The sequence below is a fragment of the Mesocricetus auratus genome, unplaced genomic scaffold (genome assembly GCF_017639785.1).
Source record: "Mesocricetus auratus isolate SY011 unplaced genomic scaffold, BCM_Maur_2.0 Super-Scaffold_100011, whole genome shotgun sequence".
In the NCBI taxonomy this organism is placed as follows: Eukaryota; Metazoa; Chordata; class Mammalia; order Rodentia; family Cricetidae; genus Mesocricetus; species Mesocricetus auratus.
In genome coordinates, this window is record NW_024429195.1 from 6,870,562 (window position 1) to 6,895,083 (window position 24,522).

At 44.9% G+C, this 24,522-nt stretch overlaps 1 protein-coding gene across 1 annotated transcript; it reads left to right on the forward strand.

The window, feature by feature from the left end:
• The first annotated feature begins 947 nt into the window (after nucleotides 1-947).
• LOC121143345 lies at nucleotides 948-23,808 on the forward strand. The gene is made up of 3 exons (XM_040755203.1): nucleotides 948-1,144; nucleotides 22,809-23,013; nucleotides 23,359-23,808. The coding sequence occupies exons 1-3, from the start codon at nucleotides 948-950 to the stop codon at nucleotides 23,704-23,706; spliced, it is 750 nt and encodes a 249-aa protein (XP_040611137.1). The 3' UTR covers nucleotides 23,707-23,808.
• Nucleotides 23,809-24,522: the final 714 nt, after the last annotated feature.

Sequence of the window (24,522 nt, forward strand, 5' to 3'; positions counted from 1 at the left end):
GACCCAGGGTTATTAATATTTCTCCTTTGGAAACTATCAGATTTTAAAAACCTCATTGGTGACAGGAGGGACTGCCCTGTGCATAGAGGTGTGAGAATGCTTGAGACAAAAGAACCTTGTGGAACATTTAAGGAAATAAGATGCTAAATGGAGCAGGTATAAGTTTAATTAGTGAGGTAGGAGAAAGAGCCGAAAACCAATGGTGTTTCTGGAGGTTTCTTTTCTTATTGTTTTTTGTCTTATATTGCTTTGTTTGGGCATTTTAAAAATTACTGGACTTTTGCCTATATATTATGCTTTCTGATTTTTTATTTTAGTGTGTGCATGTGTGCATGTGTGCGTGTGTGCGTATGTGTGTGTGTGTGTGTGTGTGTGCGCGCGTGTGTGTTTCCATATATTTTCTTGTTTTTAAATTCTGGTTTGTTTGGCTTTTATTTTCCTGTTTGCTTTCTCAAGGAAGAAGGAAAGAAAAAAAGAAAGAAAGAGAAAAGGAAAGAAAGAAAGAAATATTAGTTTGAGTTACAAAAAGAAATGTGCATGTGTTTATAGTTTGGAGATACTACAGAGAAAACACTAGACAGTGGCAGAGCAAGCTGGTTAAGCTCAGGATTTCACATGTGCTTCTCCAAATCACTGGTGGCCAGACAAAACAGGTGGCTAAAATTGAGTCAAAAAGGTCACGTGAGATGAATTATCAGTTAAGGCAGCGGCTAGTTTTATAACTGATACACCTGGAAATCTGACTTAAGGCAAAAATCTCTCTGCAGTGATCAGATGTTGGTGCAGATACTGATAACTGATCACACTGCTGAGAATGTGTGACTGTTAAACAAACCCTTAGCTCCAAATGGGACATCGAAGACAACCTCCCCAAAGGCTTAGGGACTGTCATGAAAAGGGCATGAAGAATAGAATAAAGAGAAAAAAGATGGGAAGGAAGAGAGGATATGAAGGAATATAAGCGCAAGAGGACGGGGAGGCCTGCTGTGAAATGCTTCATCCGGACACGACAGGGCCACCGCACTCACGAACTCAAGGCAGATTCAGCTACCTGCAGGAGCACAAGCCAACAGTACCACTCAGCATTCCCACAGGCGGCCCTCATTGAGCCCAGCGGATTACACAACAAAACCAAGAACAGAACGTAAGACGTGAGAGGCGAGGGGGAACGTTTTGGGGGTGCTTGTTGGGAATGGAAGGGGAGAGTAGAGAGTCGCTATGATCAAGACACATTGTTTACATGTAATTAAAAATCCTATGGCAATAAAAACATCTGTGGCTTAACACAGCTAGAGTTTCTTTCTCACTCACATTGCAGCTGAGTGTTCTCCAGTGGCATCTTCCTGGTGGCGTTCTTTTTGTTTGTTTTATTTTTCTTATTCCATACTTATTTATTTGTTTATTTTATATATATTTGTGTGTGTGTGTGTGTGCCCACATGCATGGGCATGGTCTGTGTATGCATGCATGTGCACATGCGTTCACATATGTATCATACAGGTGGAGGCCAGAGACCATCTTGCAGGAATTGGTTCTCTCCTATTGTGTGTGTCTTAGGGATTGAACTCAGGTTGGCTTGGCTGCAGACACCTTTACCAACTAAACCTTCTCTCCAACCTGTTTTTGTTTCCTGGGGTAGGATCCTACAATGTAGCTCAGGCTTGCCCTCAACTCAAGGTGCTTTGTGAACTTCGTGACTTAGTCTGTGTGGTTCTGGGATTGCAGGCATGTGCCACACCTGGCTTAGCCATTTTCCTTTCCATGTGTTTCTGGTCAGTCTGGGACCTCTCCGGGGCTCTCGGCCCCAAATCAGTGGAAGCTAAAAGTCCTGCTGTGTTTGAAAGGGTTCGTGACCCAGGCCAGTGGCTAGAACTCAGACCTTGGCGTCAGTTGGACAGAAAACAGGGATTACGATGCATGGAGAAAGCAGAACAGGCTTGTCCCAACGTTTTCAAAAGGATTTCTGGTTGGGAACACTTGAATCTCTGGGCTGCATCCAGACAGGATCCTATGCAACAGAATTCCAGACTCTGATGGGCTAGATGATGCCGTTCCTCCAGCAGGAGCTCGTGGACTATGGCTTTGAGTATGAAGGGACACAGGGAGGCTCAGGACCTGGAGCTGAGGCTGCAGCTCCGTAAAGCATTGAGCTCCGCAAAGGCGATGGGAGGCTGAGGTGTGGGATGGAAAGTTGTGGTGTCTTGCTTAGAGGCTCCATGTGGATGTCTGGTACAAGCGGGTACAAGGGTAACTTTAATTCCAATATAAAATCTCATGACTGGGAGGAGAGCAGAAAGCTACCAAGTATTAACGTCTGAAAATCGCAGTAGCAAGCAGATCCCATTGGCTTGCTATGATACAGGATGAAATAGTTCCATCTGAGAAAACAAAACAAAACATTCTATGGGCTCTGGAACCAAACACAGTCAAACGACAAACTGTAAGGACAGTATGACTTGTGGCAGCAGTCTCTCTTCAAAGTCGGGTTTCACAAGTAATTAGAGTAGGAGGCCTCATTGCATGATGCATGGATCCTTCCAAATGCAGCTGCCGCAGACACCAACTCTCTTCATTCAACTTCAGTTTCACTCTGCTGCCTTGATGCAAATGAAAGTGTTAAACTAGAAGTTGTTAGCTGAAGACTTCAAGGCTTCATACACACCAGTGAAATGTCTTCATGTATTTCACAGAGAGAGTTCCTAGAAAGTCAGCCAAAAGCTAAAATATTGGGAAAATGGGGAGAAGAGAATCAGAGACACAAGAAGAGAAAGTGCATCTAAGTTTGCATTTGATAGTGTGGATAATATTAATTGATTTACAATACTTCTAAATAATAGGGAGAGATAAACAGTGTGTCGTTTTAAAACATTTAGTATTCATACACAAAGCTCAGGAGCAAGTTTTTTTTTTTTGGTGACTTTGTCTTCACAGATTAAATTGGAGGAAAAGACCCCACTGCTTTTGAAGTATGTTATGGAAATAACTTCCTGTACTTTATAGTAAAACGCATCTGACCTTTAGGGAAGGATGTTTTCAACAGGCAATGGATTGGTGCCATTCCTCAGAGACTTTACTCAAAGTGTTTGCTGTGATCAAGTCTCCCTGGAGTGTCACCATTTCTGACAAAACACCAGGGTCCCCTATCAAAAGTCTAGGCTTGGAGTGTGCTGCCACAGTCCCTTATGGTCAAAAGGTATTGTGACTTGAGTGCATGACTCTCGATTAGGTGGCATACATAACTGTATGGGGGACACTGAGATCTAAAAGGTGTTTTTCCTGTCACAAATTGCTTTGACAGTTTATCCAGCCCATTTCAGACCTCCTTATATTGCAAAACGAAACTTATAAGAGGCCCCGTGCCCCTGTTCTTCTTTGTGACTTAATGCAAGGCTGGAGTGGGTTTTTGGGGCAAGAGGAGCCTTGGAGGGAAGCCATCAATAGAGCATTTACTATTCCCCCTACTTCCTTTCTTCAAAGTATTATAGCTGACGTCATTGCCAACCTCTGAAAGCAACACTTCTCTCCTGTGTGTTATGCCCACCACCATCAGATATTTATAGAAATAGAATAGTGTATCATCCCTTTGGTAAAGTTCCATGAAGCTGGTTCCAAGTGAAAATGAATAAATAATGTTTATCTAGGCCCCAAAGATAACACTAAAAAGCTAAAATTGATTCCTCCATCCGTTCTGTTATATGCTGACCATAACACACTTCCACTCTCGGGGTTGGCTTATTTTAAGATAAAATGGTTGAAGGGATGCAGAGAAAAATGAGAGAAAAATACCACTAATAGATATTGATTTTGTTGTGACATTAATTTGACAGCTTTGCAAACTGCATTTTAACAGCAGTGAACTAGTTGAGTTTCTGTGACTCAGTGAAAACTTATATTTATATATACACACATATAACATTAATTATATAATATATAAAGCTTATAATTTTGTTTCAGGGTCAGAAATATAGCCATGATTTGAAAATCCACTGCAATGATGTAGACACCCATTAGAAGTCAATTCTTTTTTTTCTTCCTTTTTTAAATTTAAGTTAGAAACAAGCTTGCTTCACATGTCAATCCCAGTTGCCCCCCCCCACGGGCTCCTGAGTCCTCTACCCAATCTCCACTCCAATCCCAAGGGAGGGTGAGGCTCTCCATGGGGGTGTCCATAGTCTGTCATTTCATCCAGGACAGGGTCTAGGCCCTCCCCCAAGAGCCCAGGCTGAAAGAGCATCCCTCATTGTGTGATGGGCACCCAAAATTCATTTGCATGCCAGGGATAAATACTACCCAAGGCCCCATAGATTATCTAGGCCTCCTCACTGACACCCACATTCAGGGGGTCTGGCTCAGTCCAGTAGTCAGTTATTAACAATGAATATTCTAACTGCTTATTCATGATAGCCCAGGAATGAATACCAGTCTCAAGCAACCTGCAAGAATCGCTTCTAAATCCTCCCGCGTTTTCCACGGCCAGGGTTCCTGTGTATTGAAGGTGGGTGTGCCACATCATACGGCTCTCGTTACGGTAGACTTTAAAAGTCCAGGCAGGCTGCTGGCAGAATCAGCTTCAGATTGTTCTTCGGATCTCTTTAAATTGTGAACACTCAGGACCCAGAAGGCGGCCAGCATGTGCTTCTTTGCTCCCCGGGTTTCGGGGAGCAGTCTTCCTTTCACCTGCCTATCCCGGCTGCAGGCCTGCTGCTGTGCATTTGGTAGGTCTTCTGTAAATGTGTCTGGGGAAAGATTAAACGGGTGACTGAATAAGGCCTTCGGGACGAGGGATGGCTGCACGAAGTCATTTCCAACCCATTAGGATTCAGGCTGGCGCATTCTGAAGCTGCTGTAGTCAGCATCCATTGATTCTCACATCCACGTTCTGGTGCAGATGCAGCCCTGTGCTTTAAAGTCTCTCCAACAAGAGGAAAATTAGCCCCGATCACATGCTGGTGTAGTTTGCAAAGTGTGTTTACTTTTTCTAGAATATGAAGTCTATGCCACGTGACACACATGGCCAGATTTCAGTAAATACTGCAGGAATGAACTGGGAGCATCCTGGAATAGCAACGTCGCCTTCTGTGTTGTAGCCTTGGGAAAGTCACCGCAACCCTGTAGATCATACATTCCTTGATTCTAAAATGAGCATTTTAGAAACATGCCATCCCTCCTGTTTAAGAGTCTCGAAAGAATAACTGGCTGCAGGGATTAAGAAAGCCTGGATAATCCAAAGGAAATTCTCTCCCACATAGACTCCATTAGGAAGAAACAGGGGAGAAAGCTACTTTCTATATATTATTTTAAAACTTTGCAAATACCAGTGAGATATGGAAATACTACTATAAACACATTAGTAACATCTTGTATGTGAAATAATACTGTGTAGGAGGGAAAAGTTAGCTTCAGAGAGGCTCAGGATTTGTCCAGTATCCCAGTCAGTGAATGATGGACCCCCAAATCCAATCCTGATGTCTTCAAAGCCTGTATGTCATCCTTCATGACTAGACCCGCTTAGATTCTGATAAGACATCAGTTTACACTGAAAGTGGGGTTGCTATTTTCATCTTCTGTTTCTACCTCTTGTATTTTTGTTGTTGTTGAGTGAAAGCATAGGGGAGGCTTGCTAGGAATTCATTTCCTCATTCTGTGTCATATACTGGAGCTCCGAGACGGATGTAGGACCCTTGGCATATTAAAATGAGGGAACAAGACTGTGTGACAAGTAAGATACAAGGTGGCCCTGGGAGTCAGGCAGTAACGGTGAGAAAGACTGAAGGACCCTGTGGACGGCTCTGGAAAAGCCTGGCGGGACCCACAGGAGAAGAAGAGTGCCTTCCCGACAAAACGGAAGGGGAAGCCAGGTGAGCAGGAAGACGCTGGAAGCCAAGAGAGGAGACGGCCGCTCTGTGGTGGTCACACAGGAAAGCTGCATGAATATCTGTGTCCTGTGGGATGGGATGCTGGGAACCACAGTGTCTACCGTGACAGGAAAGGCTGCTGCCGAGCTGTACCTCAGGTACCGTCAGACCCCACACAATGTTCAAACCTTTCATTAACTGAGCTTGTTTTAATGTGTCCACTTCCAATACAACCTTTTTTTTTTTAATAAGGTTTTGCTGTGTAGTCCAGGCTGGCCTGAAATTCACAGTGTAGCTCAGGCTATCCTCAAACTCAGGATCTTTAGCCTGTTGAATATAAGATTACGAATGTGTGCTACATAGCTTACTTATATAACATCTTCAAGTATTGTGATGTGGGCAGTTCCAGCAATCTGCTTGTTAGTGAGATCAAGAACCTTGCCCCTCTTCCCCCCCTACAGTCCCAGAAGCAGAGAGTATGGGATGTGTTTGGACCTCACAGGAAATCCACAACAATCTCATGGCAGACAGTCAAGGATTTTCACAGCCCAATTTTCTTACTTAATGCCTTTGGCTTCCTTGAAACTAATCAATTAATTTATTAGGGTTCTAAACTAAGAATTTCTGTAGCAGTGGAAGTTTTAAACATCTGAATTTGGAGGGGAGATTGGGAAAGAGGAGCTCTTGCAATACATGTGTCTAGAAGAGGTCAGATGGCTGAGGGTCAGAACCCAACTTTAGTCAGAGCCTGCGGCTCAGCCAGGGAAGAAACAAGCATGCTGAAGAGTTGTCCCTTGTCCTGTAAGGATGGAACAGGGGTTGGAGACCTCGCTCAGCGGTTAACAGCGCTGGCTGCTTTTGCAGAGGATGCAGATCAAGTTCCGGTACATACACACGGTGACTCACAGCTCTGTAACTCTTGTCCCAGTGAATCTGACACACACACACCCTCTTCTGACCTCAACCAGGAGCGTGGTTTTATATGTGTGAGTGTGAATATGTGTCTGTGCACACACAAAAGAAAAAAATTCATACACATAAAATAAAAATCAGTAAAGCTTAGAGAGGGAAACATTCATCACCTAGATATTGGTTTCTAAAATAACTTTCCAATAAAAGGAATGAAGCTTCTTTGGTGAAATGGATAATTCTCTGACCAGAACAAGGAGTATACAAGTTGAGCCTGGACATCTTGTTACAGAAAGTAAGGAAGCGCTCCAACCAGCCAACTGACCATTGATTCAGGTATGTCAAAATTACACAGCAATAAACCAAAACCAAGGATACAGACAGAGGAAGGTTGAATTATGATCCAAAGTGTAGGGAGAATATCCACAAGAAAACACTGACATAAATAATTAAAAGATAAGTGAAAGAGAATAGAGAAGTCTCTTATAGGAAAAAAAAACAGTAAATAATTTATGTCACAATCTGCCTTTGGGGGAGGAACACAGTTCTCTTTTTTCTAAGTGTGGACTGCTCAGGGTTACCTCCTCCCAGAGAGCACCGATAGGGAGAGGTATGGAGGGACAAGAGAGACGTTAGGATGCTTGAAGAACACCCTGGCCAAGGGCTCAGCGTCAGCAGTGATGCCCCATGATTCTACCATGTGCCTCAGAGGCGCTTTGAGGAAAACTGAACTGTCTCTGGCTTTTCTCCTCAATTTCACATCAATGACAGCTATCAGGAAAGCATCAGAAACGTCCCCATTACAGAATATCCTCCAGAGCACCCCACCCGTGTTCCTACGGCTGTTAAAACAGCAACATGGAAAGTTCAGGATGCTTCACAGCTAAGGAAGTCTGAGGAGACTGGATGATGAAACTTAATATACCAGAATAGAAAACAAATGAAGAATTAAGGAAATATGAACAGGCTATCCATAATTTATCATTATTACTTCATTTGTTAAAGCAAATACATCATACTAATGAATTATGTTCATTACAGGTGACATTGGAATATGATTTTAAAAAAGCGAAAACCTGTGGCTGAGCTGGGGCAGATAGGGCACAGACATGATCCCTCCATCTGGCTTTCGGCGTCTTCTAGCTTGAAGTCTAGTTTCCAGGGGATGAAATTGGAATATGCCATTTGCGCCAAAGCCTGCGTTTGGGAAATTCAGACGGTCACTTCTACTACATTCTATGAGGCAGCCCAGGTGCCTTTAAAAAGGGAACAAAAGGTTGTTGCCTCTAAGTGTGAGGCCTAGTACACACAGACAAGGAAGGGAGAGACTCGTGGCGGCCATATAGACGGTGCACCTTCTCACACTGCCTGTGTACATCCCACGAATGCTCTACACTGTTAACCACACAGGTCCTGTCCCAGCTCATGGCAAATGCGTCGTTATGTCTGAGAAAACTGCCCACACCTTCAGACAATCTGTTAAGTGTCAAGTACTAAGATTATCTAGAAAAAATACTTTTCTTCTTCCTTTATCAAATAAGTTACAAATAAGTCAGCATAAGAGCTTTCAAAAAGAGTGGGGTTCTGGTGAGAGCAATGTGAAAATCAGCCTTTCCATGCGCTTCATCACTGGCTCCACAGACTGCCAGGCTCTGTTGGGTCTCCCTTTTGCTTTGTGCAGGGTTAGCTGGGACTGTGGTTATCTGAGAACTAAACTAGGCTGTGCTCTAAAAGACTCCGCTTACATAATGACTGTCAACCCAGGGTCAGGAAAGGTAATAAACCAAATTCTCAGCCAGATGGTGGTGGCTCACGCCTTTAATCTCAGCACTCAGGAGGAAGAGGCAGGCGGATCTCTGTGAGTTTGAGGCCAGTGTGATCTACTATAGAGCAAGTTCCAGGAAAGGCTCCAAAACTACACAGAGAAACCCTGTATCAAAAAAACCAAAATAAATAAATGAAATGCTTAAGCCTAAGCCTCAAACCAGGAATGACTTGATTCTTCTTCTTCTTCCTCTTCTTCCTCCTCTTCTTCTTCTTCCTTTTTTTTTTTTTTTTTCTCGAGACAGGGTTTCTCTGTATTGTTTTGGAGGCTGTCCTGGAACTCGCTCTGTAGACCAGGCTGGCCTTGAACTCAGAGAGATCCACCTGCTTCTGCCTCCCGAGTGCTGGGATTAAAGGCATGTGCCACCAATGCCCGGCTTAGTGGTTGGCTTATCATCTATCTATGTATCTATGTATGTATGTATCTATGTATGTATGTATCTATCTATCAATCATCTATTTACCCATCTATATGTGTGGTATGTATGTGTGTGCACATCTGTATGCTAATGCATGTGACTATGTATGTGAATGGGCAGGCCAGAGATGGATGTCAGATGTCTGCCTCTATTTCTCTCCATTTTATTTTTTACATCAGGGTCTATGATAGAACCTGAAGCTCACTGTTTTGGTTAGACTGGCTGGCCAGAAAGCCCCTAGTATCCTTCTGTCTCTGCGCTGCAGTACTGAAGTTGCAGACACACATTGTTGTACCTGGCTTCTACATAGGTGCTGGGAATCCAAATGCTGAACCTCATGCTGGTGCAGCAAGCCCTACCCACTGAGAGATCTCCCCAGCTCCAGCTTCATTTTATACAACACACACACACACACAAAAAGCTACAATGGGCATCAAATGTCATTCTGGTATGAACCAAGTAGGCTCAAAATCATAGGTTGGTGTCGCAGCAGAAATCTCTGATAATGTGACTGTTTTTGAAAATAGTTTTCAGAGACAATTAAGAATTATCAATACATAAATAAATAGTGTGATCTAGATGGGGCCCTGTTCTGAACATGATTGTGTCCCTGTGTGAAGTGATGAGCAGGGGTGGAGTTCTTACTTAGCAGGCAGGAAGCCCTGAGTGTGGCTCTCAGCACAAACCAAGCATGGCGGCACACACCTGTGATAGCATCCTCAGGAAGTGGGGGCCCGAGGATCAGAAACTCAAGGTCATCCTTTGCTGCTTAGAAGCTTTGAAGTCATCCTGGGATACATGAGAGACTTTGCCTCGAAAACAAGCAAGCAAACAAATAAATTTCCAGAAACAGACAGCAAGGGGGTGTGTACAAAGAAGAAGCCCAAATGAGGCCTCGGTGTGAAAGGTCAGGAAGAGAAGCCTCGGGAGAAACGGAGGCCCGGCAGCACCCAAACCAAAAACACATTGCTAATCACTCATCTGTGATGCGTTGTTGTGGAATCTCTGGAAGATCAATACGTCCCAGAAAATAGTTTTACATATATTGACTTTCTCTCACAGGGGCCTCGCTATTCATCTCTCTGTCATTACAGGCTGCATAGATAAAGTGGGAAGAGAAACTAGAAATATTACCTTCTTTCCAGATGACAAGCTAAGGTGGGACTAGAGTCACGAATGGGAACTCTGACTCCCAGCAAGTTTCTCCCCCGCAACCTTGCTCACTATGGACTGCCTGTTGCTTGGGTTGGGCCAGGATGGCACTGCCACCTCCTAGGTAGAGAATAGCCCAGGGAAAGTAAGGGGCAGCAGATCTTGCCTGTGGTGCCATGTGTGTGGATGTTAGTTAAATATCTTTCTTCATACATGGGAGAAATGCAGAGCACCACAAGAGTGGTTGGATTTGTATTCTGCAGAAGCCTTTTCAGATGCTTGAATCGGCCTTCCCTTTATTCCCTCTCACTGTTTATTCCTTCTTTATTGTTTAATAATGTCCATTGCGGGGGTGGGGTGTAGCTTAGTGGTAGAGCACTAAGAATGCTCAGAATGTATCAGGCACTGAACTTGATAGAAATATCATCAGTCAATCAAATTTACCATGAAAATTCTAAGAATATTAAAGGGTTTTAAATAATAACAATTAAAAGAAAGAAAAATTCTGTTCTTTTAATCATGTCTGTAATGTCTCTACTTTTTATAAGTAGCAGTTTGGTGGGCATTCCAGGGTGTGTGGTGTGCGAGGATGTGTCAGGGGAAGAAAAAGTACAGATTCCTGTGTGGATGCTGCTGCCAGGTCTCCAATGCTGTCAACGTTATCTTTGACAATCTTAGTAAACTTGAGAAACATTCCACATATATCCCATTTTTCTTGAATGAGTTGATTCATTCAGGAACAGACAATGAATCCAAACCAATACAGTCGTCTTCTGTCCAGTAAGGGGACTCGGACATAGCTACTGAGACGTGTAAATGCGATACTCTAATGAGATCGGTGAGGCTGACTCCAGAGGGTTATGAGTTCAAAGCCTACCTAGGATACACACACACACACACACACATGCACACACACACGCACACACACACAAGAGAGAGAGAGAGACAGACAGACAGACAGACAGACAGACTAACAGGCACACTACTGTCACAAACACCCTGATGTCACCCTCCTATCCTTTTCCGCATCTTGATCATCTAACATTGGCCATCAGCTCATCATGTCAGTATCTATCCAAACAAGTCATTTTATATTTGAGCTTTTTGTTCACATTCGCCAAAGGTACTTTTCAGAACTTGTCACCTAGAAGCCTTAATGCATGTGTATATGCACACACACTTAATATTCCTAAGATGATACTATAGAATTCATTATCGTGATATTTCCCACTTTCTTTTCCTATCATACTACATATCATAGGCATCGTTACAAACATAACACACACAACAAATATTACCTTGTTCTTTTCCGGGACTGCATAGCATTTTATATTTGTGTGGTACTCTAGATGGGAAGGTCAGTTACAGAATCCTTCTGTTTGTAGTCCCCACCCCCTGGGAACCTGACAAAAATGAAGGAACCCTTTAAAGACCGGTTCCAGAGAGTTGTGGTCTTCAGGGGGTAATGTGAATGTGTTTGTCTTCTGTGCTCCCAAGAGACCCAGGGGTCAACTTCCTTCCTTGTTCCAAGGCGGGAAAAGCAGGCATTCTAGGAAGTAGCGATGTCACCTTCAAGTGACTCAGAAGGGGCCCCGCACGCTGGTGGCTTTTTCACCCCTGCCTCACGGGCTACTGCAGCACCCAGACACAGGAGAAGGGAGAGGATGAGAGCAAAGCACCCGTCTACACGCACAGAGATCTAGCCTGCAGAGACGGGGAGACACCCAACTCACCCGTCTACACGCACAGAGGTCTAGCCTGCAGAGAGAGACGGAGAGTCACCCAACGCCCCCGTCTACATGCACAGAGGTCTAACCTGCAGAGACGGGGAGACACCCAATGCACTTGTCTACACGCACAGAGCTCTAGCCTGCAGAGACGGGGAGACACCCAACTCACCCGTCTACACGCACAGAGGTCTAACCCGCAGAGAGACACGGGGAGACACCCAACGCCCCCGTCTACACGCACAGAGATCTAGCCTTCAGAGACGGGGAGACACCCAACTCACCCGTCTACACGCACAGAGGTCTAACCCGCAGAGAGACACGGGGAGACACCCAACTCACCCGTCTACATGCACAGAGGTCTAACCCGCAGAGAGACACGAGAAGACACCCAACGCCCCCGTCTACATGCACAGAGATCTAGCCTGCAGAGAGACACGGGGAGACACCCCAGTCTAAAGAACCCAAACCCTGCCAAACTGAGGGCCACATGAAGAGCTGATCAGAGAGCAAGCATTGAGGAAATGAAGGCAATGGCCCCCTTTCACATTTTCCGAATGTGTACAATTTAATAGATAAATCAGAAGAGATTTGTAAACGGCACAGCGAGTCACAAAGAAAGGTCATCTGAAACGGAAGCTAAAAAGTGAGAGGGGAACCATCAGAGAAAGGGCGAGAGACTTGGAAGGTGCACCAAGGACGCGTGACTAGTGAACCAAAGGAGCTGGGGGGGGGCGGCTAACGGAGCAGATGGAGAAGAGCAATAATGAAACGAGTCAGAGCATCTGCCTGCCATGGAGAAACAAGGAGTCTGTAAACCGATAGGGCTCACTAGCTGCAGGAATGATTGATGAAAAAAATACACACACGAAGGCATAGTTTGCTTAGAATTTATGAATTCTAAGGATAAAGAGAAAGGCCTACATGATTTTGAAGTGGATAAATGAAATCTTCACCCAAAAGAAAAGATTATTGTTCAAATAGATGACTAAGAACAGCGTGTGAGACCTGGCCCCACGTACATTGCATTCTCTTGATAAGTAGGCAAAGGTGTTCATGAACATTGCAGAATTCACGGTGGGGTGTGTGTGTGTGTGTGTGCGTGTGTGTGCGTGTGTGTGTGTGTGTACATGTGTGTGTATATATATGTGTACCTGTGTGTAATGTATGCATGTCTCTCTCTCTCTCTCTCTGTGTGTGTGTGTGTGTGTGTGTGTGTGTGTGTGTGTGTGTTTATGTGTGTATGTTCATTCCTGCAAACTACAGGGCAGTAGATCTGAGCATTCATGTGCATTTAATCACCCAAGGATCTTATTAAATCGTGGAACCCAACAGTTCAGGATGGAGATCAGAGTCTGCATTTAGAAAAAAGTCCCAGGTGGTACCCAGGCTGTTGATGCACGAGACACAGTCATGGTGGCATCTCAGCACCAGTGGTTCTCAACCTTCCCAGTGCTGTGACCCTTTAACACAGTTCCTTGTGTTGTGGTGACCCCCAACCGTAAGATTATTTTGATGCTACTTCGCAACTGTAATTTTGCTACTGTTATGAACCATACTGTAAATATCTGATATGTGCCCCCTCACACACACAGGGATCACAACCCACAGATTGAGAAGCACTGCTCAGGACACTCTTGGGGTGTGAGCCTTTGTTCTCCCTCTTCCTGACTCGGTGAAGCTGTGCTTTTGCTTTGCTGTGCTTTTGTTTTTGTCTGTAGGATGGAGAAAATGATGGCGTCACCCCCCCCCACAGAACTGTGAATACTAAATGCATTGGCAATTGTCACCTTCTTCAGCTGTGACTGTCACATAAACCGTCGTGCCTGATAAACCAGGTATGGAATTTTACACGGTTTTCAGGTCTCTGAAAACTTCTGTGTGATAGGGGTATTAGGTAAGGGCTTTGAGAACAGAAGCAGCAGGCTGAAGAGACACTTAATTCCAGTTACTTGAAGAACGGAGCGATCCTAGCAAGTCTAGATACTGCAGTGTGGGGAGGGCTGAGGGCCTTCCGCTTGCCAGGGTCTCGTCTGGGAGAGATGGAGGAGCGAGGGAAGAAACAAATGTATGCAGAACTATTTCAGAGTTTATCTTGTGGAAATAATTGCTAGCTTATTTTCAGACTGCGGAGGAAAATGTCTCATGAGCACAGGAGTATAAAATGTATCTGTTGACAGAATATAAAGGAATGCTAGAATTTCCAAATTAGCACGAGGAAATAAAATGGACTGATACAGAAAATTTATCAATCCAGTCAGAAAAGGCAGAGGGAAAAAAAGCCTGAGTATAATCTTAAGAATCTTGCAAGAAAATCTAGGGAGTTAAAAATATAACCCAGGAGTATAGGGATCCTTCTCTGAGAGAGAGAGAGAGAGAGAGAGAGAGAGAGAGAGAGAGAGAGAGAGAGAGAGAGAGAGAGAGAAAGGAGAGATGGCTGGGTGGTGATATACAGCTTTAATCCCAGCACTTGGAGGCAGAGGTAGGCTGATCTCTGTGAATCTGAGACTAGCCTTGTCTACAGAATGAGTCCCAGACAGGATCAGAAGCTCGAGGAAAACAACAACAAAAGATGTGTACATGAGTGTGTCTTTGGGTGGCTATGTGCACACGTGAGTGCGTGTGCCCATGAATTTCGGGAGAGGATGTCAGATTCCCCTGGATTTGAAGTTAAAGGAAAATGTGGGCCACCCAATATGGGTCCTTGGCAACAGAGTGCTACGACGTTTTCCCAGCTCCAAGGGAGGCCATCTTGACTGATAAACCAGACATGACCCCCTTCCACAGAGTTACCTGACTATGTAAAAATGGCGAATTTGGAAAATATCCAGGTATACGTGACTATGAGACAGATTAGTTAACTAGTCCCCCAATTATGTCCTTCCCTCAAGGGAAACATCTTGTTTTCCACCAGAGCTTTGCATGTTTATTAAGGTAGAATTGTCAGTCAATAAAAATGAATAGTTTCGTCATTTAGCCACATGTGGAATATTCACGAGACCGCCACTGTAACCAACATAAAAAATGTAGCTGACATCCCCAAAATTTCTCTTTGCTTTGTCTTAAACAAAACATTCCTTTTTTGGTATTTTTTAACAAGGCTTTCCTATTTAACTCTGACTAGTCTCGAGCTCCTAGGAATCCTCCTGCCTCAGTCTTCCCAAGTTTAAGACTGACGGCATTACAGGTCCATAGAGCCATACCAACCTTTCCAAAGGTTTCACAGTGCTCTTGTAATTTATCTCTCCTTTTCATAGCATCACCGTGAGGTCATGCTTAGACTAATTTCTAAACCTTCTTACATACCTCAGTGCTGCCCGGAAGGGTGTGAGAAGAAGCGAGAGGATTCCTCCAAGCTGGCCCTAAGAGGTTCTCTCAAGCACGAGAGCTCTCTCTCCCAGTCAGTGCTAGCCGCGTGTTGATCGGCAAGATGGGGTGTAGCTCAGTTGGTAGAGTGCTTGCCTAGCATGAGTAAGGCCCTGGGTTTGGTCCCCAAGGCTACATAAACTTAGTGTGGTGACGCATGTCTATCATTCCAGAATTTGGGAAGTAGAGGCAGGAGGATCAGAAGCTCAAGATTATCTTTATCTGCACAGCAAGTTCAAGGTTGGCCCGAGCTACCTGAGACTGTGCCCCAAAGATTAAACAAAACTGCGTAAGTGTAATACACTCGAGTGAACTCTGTCAGGAAACTTTAGATCTTCCTTGAAATGGGATACAAGGTTGCCTGCTGACCTTGAAGAAATTAAGCCCCCTGTGGCCTTCAGCCACAAGAAAATGCGTGTTGCCAACAACTAAACCACGTGAGTGCAGGGGGGTCCCCAAGTTTGGATTAGACTGCAGTCCTAGGGCCAAGAACCAGCTAAGCCAGATCTCCAGCCCAAGGAAGTGTGAAATAACAAACACAGACTTTCAGAAGTCCCTGAGTATGAGGACTTCTTACACAACTGATTATTAATACAGATAACATGGATATTAATACATGTGAGGTAACAAATGCAGACTTTTGGAAGTCCCTGAGGATGATGTATTCTTACACAACTGATTATTAATACAGATAACACGGATATTAATATATGAGATAACAAATGCAGACTTTCGGAAGTCCCTGAGTATGATGTCTTCTTACAGAACGGATAATTAGCACAGAGGTGAAAACCCAGAACAGAAGAATGGTTAAGAAGGAAGAGAAAATTCACGGGCCTAAAAAGTAAGAGGAAAAAACCTTCAGTAAAAGAAAAATTAATAATAATGTTGACCATGTTTGCAATCCCTTAAGCTGCAGAGATGTGTGAGAAGTACTAGGAACAGTTGTGACGTGAGAAGGAATTCAGTCTACGCGGCATTGAGTTTGGGAGCACGTGGAGGGAGCTGTGTGTTGGAGGAAAGGTAGAGGCGTTTGTACTGAGGGCTGCAGGAGGAAAAGGTTGTAAGATGATCCACAGGTCACAGGTGGAATTCCCCTGTGGTGTATTTGGAGGTTTCAGTGGACATTTTCACTGTAGTCAATGACTTGGGGACATCCATGGTATTTCTTTTGGGAATAAAACAGTACTAAGACTCGAGGAGATAGCTTTTCTTTTTATAGGCAGTGCTTCCTAAAGTCCCTCCCCCTATGCCTTTCCAAAACCCTCCAGAAGCCTCCAGAGTTTCCAAAACCCTCCAGAAGGTCCACTCTCAGCAAAGCCTCCAGCGTTCCCTCCTGTAACCCAACCCACCTGTGCACAGGGCTTTTCCCACCAAATACCAAAGTCACAATACTGACTTTAAAAGTGTGTGTGTGTGTGTGTTTTATGTTAATATGTCAGGAGGATAGATTCTTCCTATGAGCCAAATCATTCATCCAAAGATATGCACATTAAATTTTCATTGCAATATTGCATCTTTAAACTTGACCAAGAGTTATATACTCATAACATTTTGTGATATATACCAGGCATTTGCATAGTTTCTCTGAATTGCCTGTTCAGCCTTCTAGTCTGAAATGATTATTGATATTAAACGGAGGCCATCTTCTGTGGGATTGAGAATTAGGAAAACCCTCCCCTTCCCAAAATATTGTAGAACAGTGAAGGACTCAGTGTACCACCTAAGCTATTCTGACAAACTCAGGAAGCTGTGTTGGAGAAACGATTTTGTCAGTAAAACAGAAAGTCTGCATCTACTAAAGCATGTGATGAAACACAAATCACTGAAATCCTAAGATTTGTTCTCATTCGTTTAAATGTGCAAAAGTAGCAATTAGGGCTTGGAAAGATGGATCTGTGGTTAGGAACACTACCTGCTCTTCCAGAGAACCTGGCTTCATTTCCGAGTACTCACATGGAAGCTTCAACTGTGTGTTCTACAGGATCTGATGCCCTATCCTATGACCTGCAAGCACCAGGCATGTAGGTGGTGATGTACACACATACATGTAAGCAAAACACCCATACACGTAAAATAATCCTTTTTTTTGTTTTCACGGTTTGTTACAATTGTTTACATTGATAAAATGTTTCCTTTATTCCTCTAAAACCTTTGTCAAATTGATCTTATTGACCTGCTTCACCCCTCTCCATCCCTCCCTTTCCTTCCCTCTCTCCTCCAGTATATTGTGCTATAGTCCATGCTGTCGTAAAATTTACTATGTGACTCAGGCTGTCCTTGAACCCCGGTTATCCTAAGTGCTGAGATTGCAAACATGAGCTACCATATAGGCGGCTGGTCTGTGGACCTGTAATGGTGGCCACACCCCTTTGGGTGTGGCTTCAAGGTGGACAGAAGAGGAAGGAGAGGAAGCGATACTACCACACCTGCCTCTGTGCTAACCTTAAAGGACCTGGTCTACACTGCTGAATAAGCAAGCAAAGCCATTTCACTTAATTCAAATATTAAAAAAGTGAGAAAGGGCTATCCACTATGTATCTCAGAGGACTGAGGATACAATAACGAACGTCATGGACACATGCTATCCCCAGGGATTTAGTGGGAGAAGTTAGTTAAAAGACTACTATTGAACAGTGCGATAAGTGAGGAGGTTTGTTAAAACCTAACACATAATTAGATGAATCTGGTTTGAGTGAGCACCAGAAACAGTGCTCCTAACAAACAAAAAAATGTCTTTTGCCACAGAGCCATCACAAGTCAGGGGTGGGTTTTACTAGGGCTTCTGAAAAGACTTTCTCCCCTACATCAGTCAAGGGAGCATCTCCCCCATGCCTGGTTGTGGGAACAACAGACCCTGGCTGGAGACCCACTTCCCCATCAGCCTGGGAGCAGGCAGCTGTGAGACAATGTTTACTGAAAACATGTTTACTGAAAACAATCCAGTGCCCTAAGAAATGTTTACCGGAGCTATAAGTTCCCTATAAGGGCTCCATAAGGGCTCACTCACTGAAACACCCTGACTTTGATCTTTCCAATGGTTAGCCGCCTCTTCCTGCCCCCTGCTGCTACTGCTGATTCTGGTGTCAGGGATATAATCACCAGCCAGGAGGAGGGTGTGTGTGTGTGTGTGTGTGTGTGTGTGTGTGTGTGTGTGTGTGTGTGGCAGAAGCTTTTCTGGAGGGAAGCGTTTCTTGGGAAGTTCTCTTGAGCCTTCTTGGGGAGCATAAAGTTTTCTTAATGCAACCGACTGGTCTGTGTCATCAATCCCGACACCCTCGCCACATTCTCAGATACAGGCTGCACAACGGGCGCGGCACCTGGTTATTTTCTGGACCCAGCTAATACCTCATAGTATAAGATACCATTGCTTTTTGCAAGGGACAGGAGTCTCATCAGATGGTGGGGAAGAGGCAGATAAATGAAAGCTGTAAATCAATATGAAGAGTTGAATTATAGTTCAAACAGGCAATGATTATTGTCACCAAAAGGGACTACTAATATTGCTACACAGGATTTGTAGCAGCAACCAAACATTTCTGGATTGTAGGAATTATTCTAAATAGGAAGTAATATTACACACACACACACACAGAGAGAGAGAGAGAGAGAGAGAGAGAGAGAGAGAGAGAGAGAGAGAGTAACCCAGTCTCATCCTGCTTCCGGGCCCCTTATATAACTAATTAATGCAGATACCTCATGAATGTTGCACACCCCAGGAGGTCCTGAGATGGTTTTTTTATTTCTGATAATATTCAGAAATTAAGAACTATGGGGGAAGGGCAAAAAAGTGAAGAACTCTGCACAGGTGTGTAGGAATCTAATAAGGGAAGCACACTGCTTGCTACTGATGAGGGCTAGCTCTGTCTTCAGTGAGCACCAGTTTCACTAACAGCTAGCTCACCTGATGCCTCCTCTACATTTAACTAAATGCAATAGTGCACCACATAGATTCCCTTGTAAGAATTCTCATTTCAAAGCATTGCTTCTGTTTTCATATTTTACTAAACTCACTTGCTAAAGACCTTCTCTGGATATTATTTTGCATATGGATGCCGGTGCTTTGCAGAGTCTAAGGTGTGGTGTCCGGGTGGGTAAGGAACAAGCCCCCATCTACTCTGGAGGTGTTTGCTGCTGACAGTTTATGGTGACTCGACTTATCCTGTAGGCTGGGGATTCTTCAACTTTGTGCAGTGACTGCTCTACACAGATGCTGACCATTTCAGTCCTCCAGGCCATTAGGTAGACCTTTGAGACATTCAAACACTGTGATACTTGTTTCTTTGTCCGTTTGTTTGCTTGCTTGTTTGTTTTAGTCACTGCAATTGTCTTCTAATTTGCCAGTGTACAATATCAACAGTAAAAACAAGATGCACTCTTACAGTGGGGAGTTAGTTATAACAAGCTCTGCCCACCATCCTTTGATAGTCCTGAAATGTAGAATTTTGGAAGCAGCTCAGTGTGTTTAAGACTTCATGGGCAGAAGACTGGCGCTCACCACATGGCAGAACAAAGGCAGATTAGAAGAGAGGAGCGACAGTGGAGAGTGAAGTCATGGTTAGATTACACTTTGGGATGCAGTTACGTGAAAGACAGTGAATACCTTCTTGGAAATGAAACAGAACCAGGCTTACATTTCAGCCTGAGGAATGAATGTAAGATAAAAGGATGCAACAGGATTGCTCTCCTGCTTTCAAGGCACTTAACTTTATAGTATGAGAGGCTTGCTGATGTGTCCATCACAGTCTGCTCTGATTCAGGGTCATCATGACTCCATCTGCCATACTCATTATGTTCATGTACAAGTACATAGCACAGTGCCTCACAGAGTGGGCTCCTACATAGATGCCGTTGGCTCTGCCTTGCTGGCTCAAGCAGTGATGATCAGGACCAGCAGGCTGATGTTCTCTGGCAGTTATTGTGTGTGAAACTAGTTTTCTGACTTGGGAGGTCATAGAAATCTTAGAGTGTAGAGCTGGGATGTGCTCTGCCCATTTTTCACTCCTTGCCCCATCCATCTCCTTCTGTTCTAAACTGAAAAACTCACACTGCCTTCCACACAAACAGTTGACTTGCTCAGTTTTCAAGAAGGAAGTCGCACTGGTTATGTTTTCTTGGAGCTTAGATCTGTAAGGTATCCTTTCATATAACTACATCCTATGGTGTGGAAGATTCCCGGATGTTATTAATTCATTGTTATTCTTGATTAGTCACTTGTAAGTTGTTTTTTTTTTTTTTTACTTCTTTGTACTGTCATCTTCCTTCCGTCCAACTACACACCCTGCCTGAATCAGACAAAAGACCAATTAGTGGCCTTTTTTTGGGGCCTCTTCAAACTTTTCAAAAATTTTGAAATAGAGAAAAGAAAGGAAGACAGTGCCCTTGCTACTTGTCTGAATTTAAACAATATCACAGACTTATTAAAAGGGGGAAGGGGACGCGTATGGGAGGGCTTGGAAGGAGAAAAGGGAAGGGGGAATTATGATGTAATTATATCGTAACTGCAAAAAAAATGAAAGAAAAACTTTTAAAAGGATTGAACGAGTTAATGAACATGTTTTTGTGGTAGTTTTGTTTTGTTTTGCTTTTTTCTTGAGAGAGAGAGAAAGAATATAAAGTTGGGTGGGTAAGGAGGGGAGAATCTGGGAGGAATTGGGGGAGGGAAAGAATATGACCAAAATACGTTGTATATAAAGAAAGAAATCAATCTCCAATCTGTGTTTAATGCCATGTCTTAACCCACCGTGTCAGTCATGAAACCATTGTGCCCTAATTCTGAACTCCAAAGCCACCTAGAGACCCATTCCAATGCAAAAGCAAAGAGTTTTTATTATTAACAAGTTAACTGCATTAACTCAGGCCCCTTGTCCATCCAACATGGCTGCTGGGCTGAAGTAAGAAGGACCCCAAGGCAGGGGGGGGTGGGCAGGCAGGGTTATTGTATAGGGTAAGGGGAGTGTCTAGGGGTCTGCAAATTTTCAGGATTGGTGGGCTTCCGGCCTTGGATGGATTGATTGTTGTGTTGATTGGTTAACTGTGTTGATTGGTTAACTGGTTGTTATGGCCTGTAGGCCCTCCCAGGGTGGTTGCTATGCTCTGTACGGCACTGTTACACCACTTTTTCCATAAAGCGCATCAGCTAACTTCTGATTGGTTCCTTGCCATGTGGAGGCGATCTGACCTAGGGCAGCTCTGGAAAGGCCAGAAGGCAGGAAACTAAGCACAAGTGCTGAGTCAAGAACCTTTGTCTTTGCTGTGTCTGTTCCGCAGCCTGTTATGGCTGCTTAAGCAGGGGGCTGGGTGAGGGTCTGGTCCCTTCAAAGCGGATACACTTCAGGAATAATTGCGTTTAATGAGAGGATTATTTTGTAAAGAGAAAAAAAAACCGGAGCAGTCATATAGCGCCACACTACAGAGATTTTTTTTCGTCCATAGAGTTGGAAAGATACAATAAAAGTTTTGGGTAAGAGTTGGACCTTGGGTCTCAGTCAAGAAACCATGGTCTCATATAGAGGAACACAGCAACCGCCACCCAAAAGCCTAGCTGGGGTGGGAGATACATAACTCATTTCTCTTTCCTCCCACCCTATGATGATGAATCCTACTGGCTAAATTAATTGGAGGTCCGGATCCTGGGCCCCAGAGGCAGGGAAAAGGTTAAGGGATGTGAAGGGCTCTAGCAGGACCAGGCATGGCAAACACGGCAACCTGTTGTCGCCATAGAGACACATCTAACTCACACAAAGGTCTGCAGTCGGTTTTGCTGCGGTGCGCTGAGGTCAGCAACCACCAACTTCACAGCCCCCCTGAGAGCGAATGCGGGGCCGCTGCAGAGTGGCCGGGGTGCACCCGAAGCTTTAATTTTCCCAGCCTATAGCATCCCAGCAAGGCCTTCTTTTTGTAATCAGAATCCAATTACCAGTCTACATGAGATGTACCTGGCAGTTATCTTTTTCCGGTTCAGGAATTGTCACATCCCTCTGAAAATCCGGGCCTTACGCCTCAGTTATCCAACACTGTGGAGCAGCTCAGGCCAGGAAATGAAGGCTCTGGCTAAAAACAGAGAGATTTAGGAAGCCAGGACATGATTAACCCTGTGGCATTTTGCCAAATGGGCAGTTAACAACTAAGGCCGTGAAAACAATTGCTGATCTAGTGACCACTGGGCTTACAAAGGGGCTTTAGACCCAATCCCAACAATGTACTGTGACAACCAGAAAATGCCAAGCCTACTGTAGTTAGAGCTATGCTGCTTTTTTCTAAAAAAAAAAAAAAGTACTAGTCTAGTCAAAATTTATTTATCTGTGTATTTGTGAGTAAAGAAAAAAAAGACCTGTAAAATCAGCTTTTTAAAATTCAGCAGACAGAAAATCCTTAGACGTTGTCTATGAAACATAGCATTAGACTTGGAGGCTACTCGGGGTTTCTAATGGTTAATGCTTTCATTTTTTGTTTCTGTTTATTTTTAATACCTTCACTGTCGAAGACATGCATTGGCCATATAATATTTTTTTCCAGCGTCACATACAAGGAACTGTTCCAACCATTGTTTTCAGGTCTCAGCGGTGCTATGCCAGAAGGAATGCTAATCGGAATCGGCGTACCAGTTTCAAACACAGCTGTGCTCCCGAGCTGGGAGGCAGAGCTTGCACCGGCTCCAACTATCCTCGGCAGAGCTCCTGGCCATCCCGGTGCTCATCCCTTTCTGGTAATGAGAACTGCGAGGAGAAGAAGAAGCGCTTGAGAACGAGAGGTGTCCGGGTAAGGGTTTCTGACGAAAGCCGAGCTCGGTCTGGGGATTCCGACTGAACCAGACAGCCAGGTGCTGTGCCGACATTCACTGTGTGTGCCCCGAGGGTGGCTAGAGGGACAAACGCCAAAGATGAAGCAGGCAACTAACCGGGCAGTAAGTCAAGAGCCAAGGGGACAAGCGTCCTGATGGAGAGGACGCGCCCTCTGTAAGCGCTGGGGGTGCGCGGGATAGGAGTGAGCTGGAGTGTGGTGCTCTCACTAAAGGGGGACAGAGGTCCTCAGGAGGGGGCCTCGGGGACTGGGGACAGATGGTGTGGGGACGGGCAGGGTGAAACTCCCTGGATTTGTCGGCAGTGCGGTCAGACTTACAGTGATCCAGGCCCCGCTGACTTCCGAAGTTCTACAGCAGGAGCTCGGGGCGCAAGAATGGATACGGGCGACGGGTCGGGGATGGCATTGGACGAGAGGGTAAGGCACCCACCCGCACAACAAGGTAGAAGGGCCTGGCTAGAGCCCAGGGCAGGCATGGAGGACACTTGGAGTGCTTCAGCCCCTTTGCCTTCTGGACCCCACTATCCTTTGGGGTCCCTCGCCGTCCATGCTGGGTGGCCAGTGGCAGACAGAACTGTGCACAAGAGGGAGCAGACAAGGGACAATGGGAATCACGGCCATCAATGGAGGCCATCCATCTCCAGCTTCTAGAAAATGCCTTTCGTAAAGAACTTCAGTCTAGCTAAACTTAGCTAAACTGACATGTTCACTCTGATTTTATTTTTTACATCCAATCTCTCTCTCTCTCTCTCTCTCTCTCTCTCTCTCTCTCTCTCTCTCTCTCTCTCTCTCTCTCTCTCTCTCTCTCTCTCTCTCTCTCTCTCTCTCTCTCTCTCTCTCTCTCTCTCTCTCTCTCTCTCTCTCTCTCTCTCTCTCTCTCTCTCTCTCTCTCTCTCTCTCTCTCTCTCTCTCTCTCTCTCTCTCTCTCTCTCTCTCTCTCTCTCTCTCTCTCTCTCTCTCTCTCTCTCTCTCTCTCTCTCTCTCTCTCTCTCTCTCTCTCTCGGAGCCTGTCCTGGAACTTCCTCTGTAGACCAGTCTTAGTCTTGAACTCACAGAGATCCACCCACCTCTGCCTCCCAAGTGCTGGGATTAAAGGCGCGCGCCACCAACACCCCGCCTACATCCAATCTCTTGTTCTGGCGTTCTCAGGGGCTCTCGGCCTTCCAAATTTTCTCTCTCCTAGGAGACCGGCTGTGAACGGAAAAGAAAGGCAGCTGTGTCCCGGTGGCAGAGCGCTTGTCTTGTACCCACGAGGTCCCGGGTCCAACCTCCAATGCTTAACTCAAAATCAAAAGGACGGTTTAGCCTTCTTCGAGAAGTCCCCTCCCGCCACGGCTCCAACCTCCCTCGGGGGAGCTGATGCCGGAGAGCTGACATCTGATGGGATAGTCACGGACACTCCACTGGCTTTCCAGAGTCGTGCCAGCCCCAGGTCCCTCACCTCTGAGCACCAAGTGAAGCTGGCGA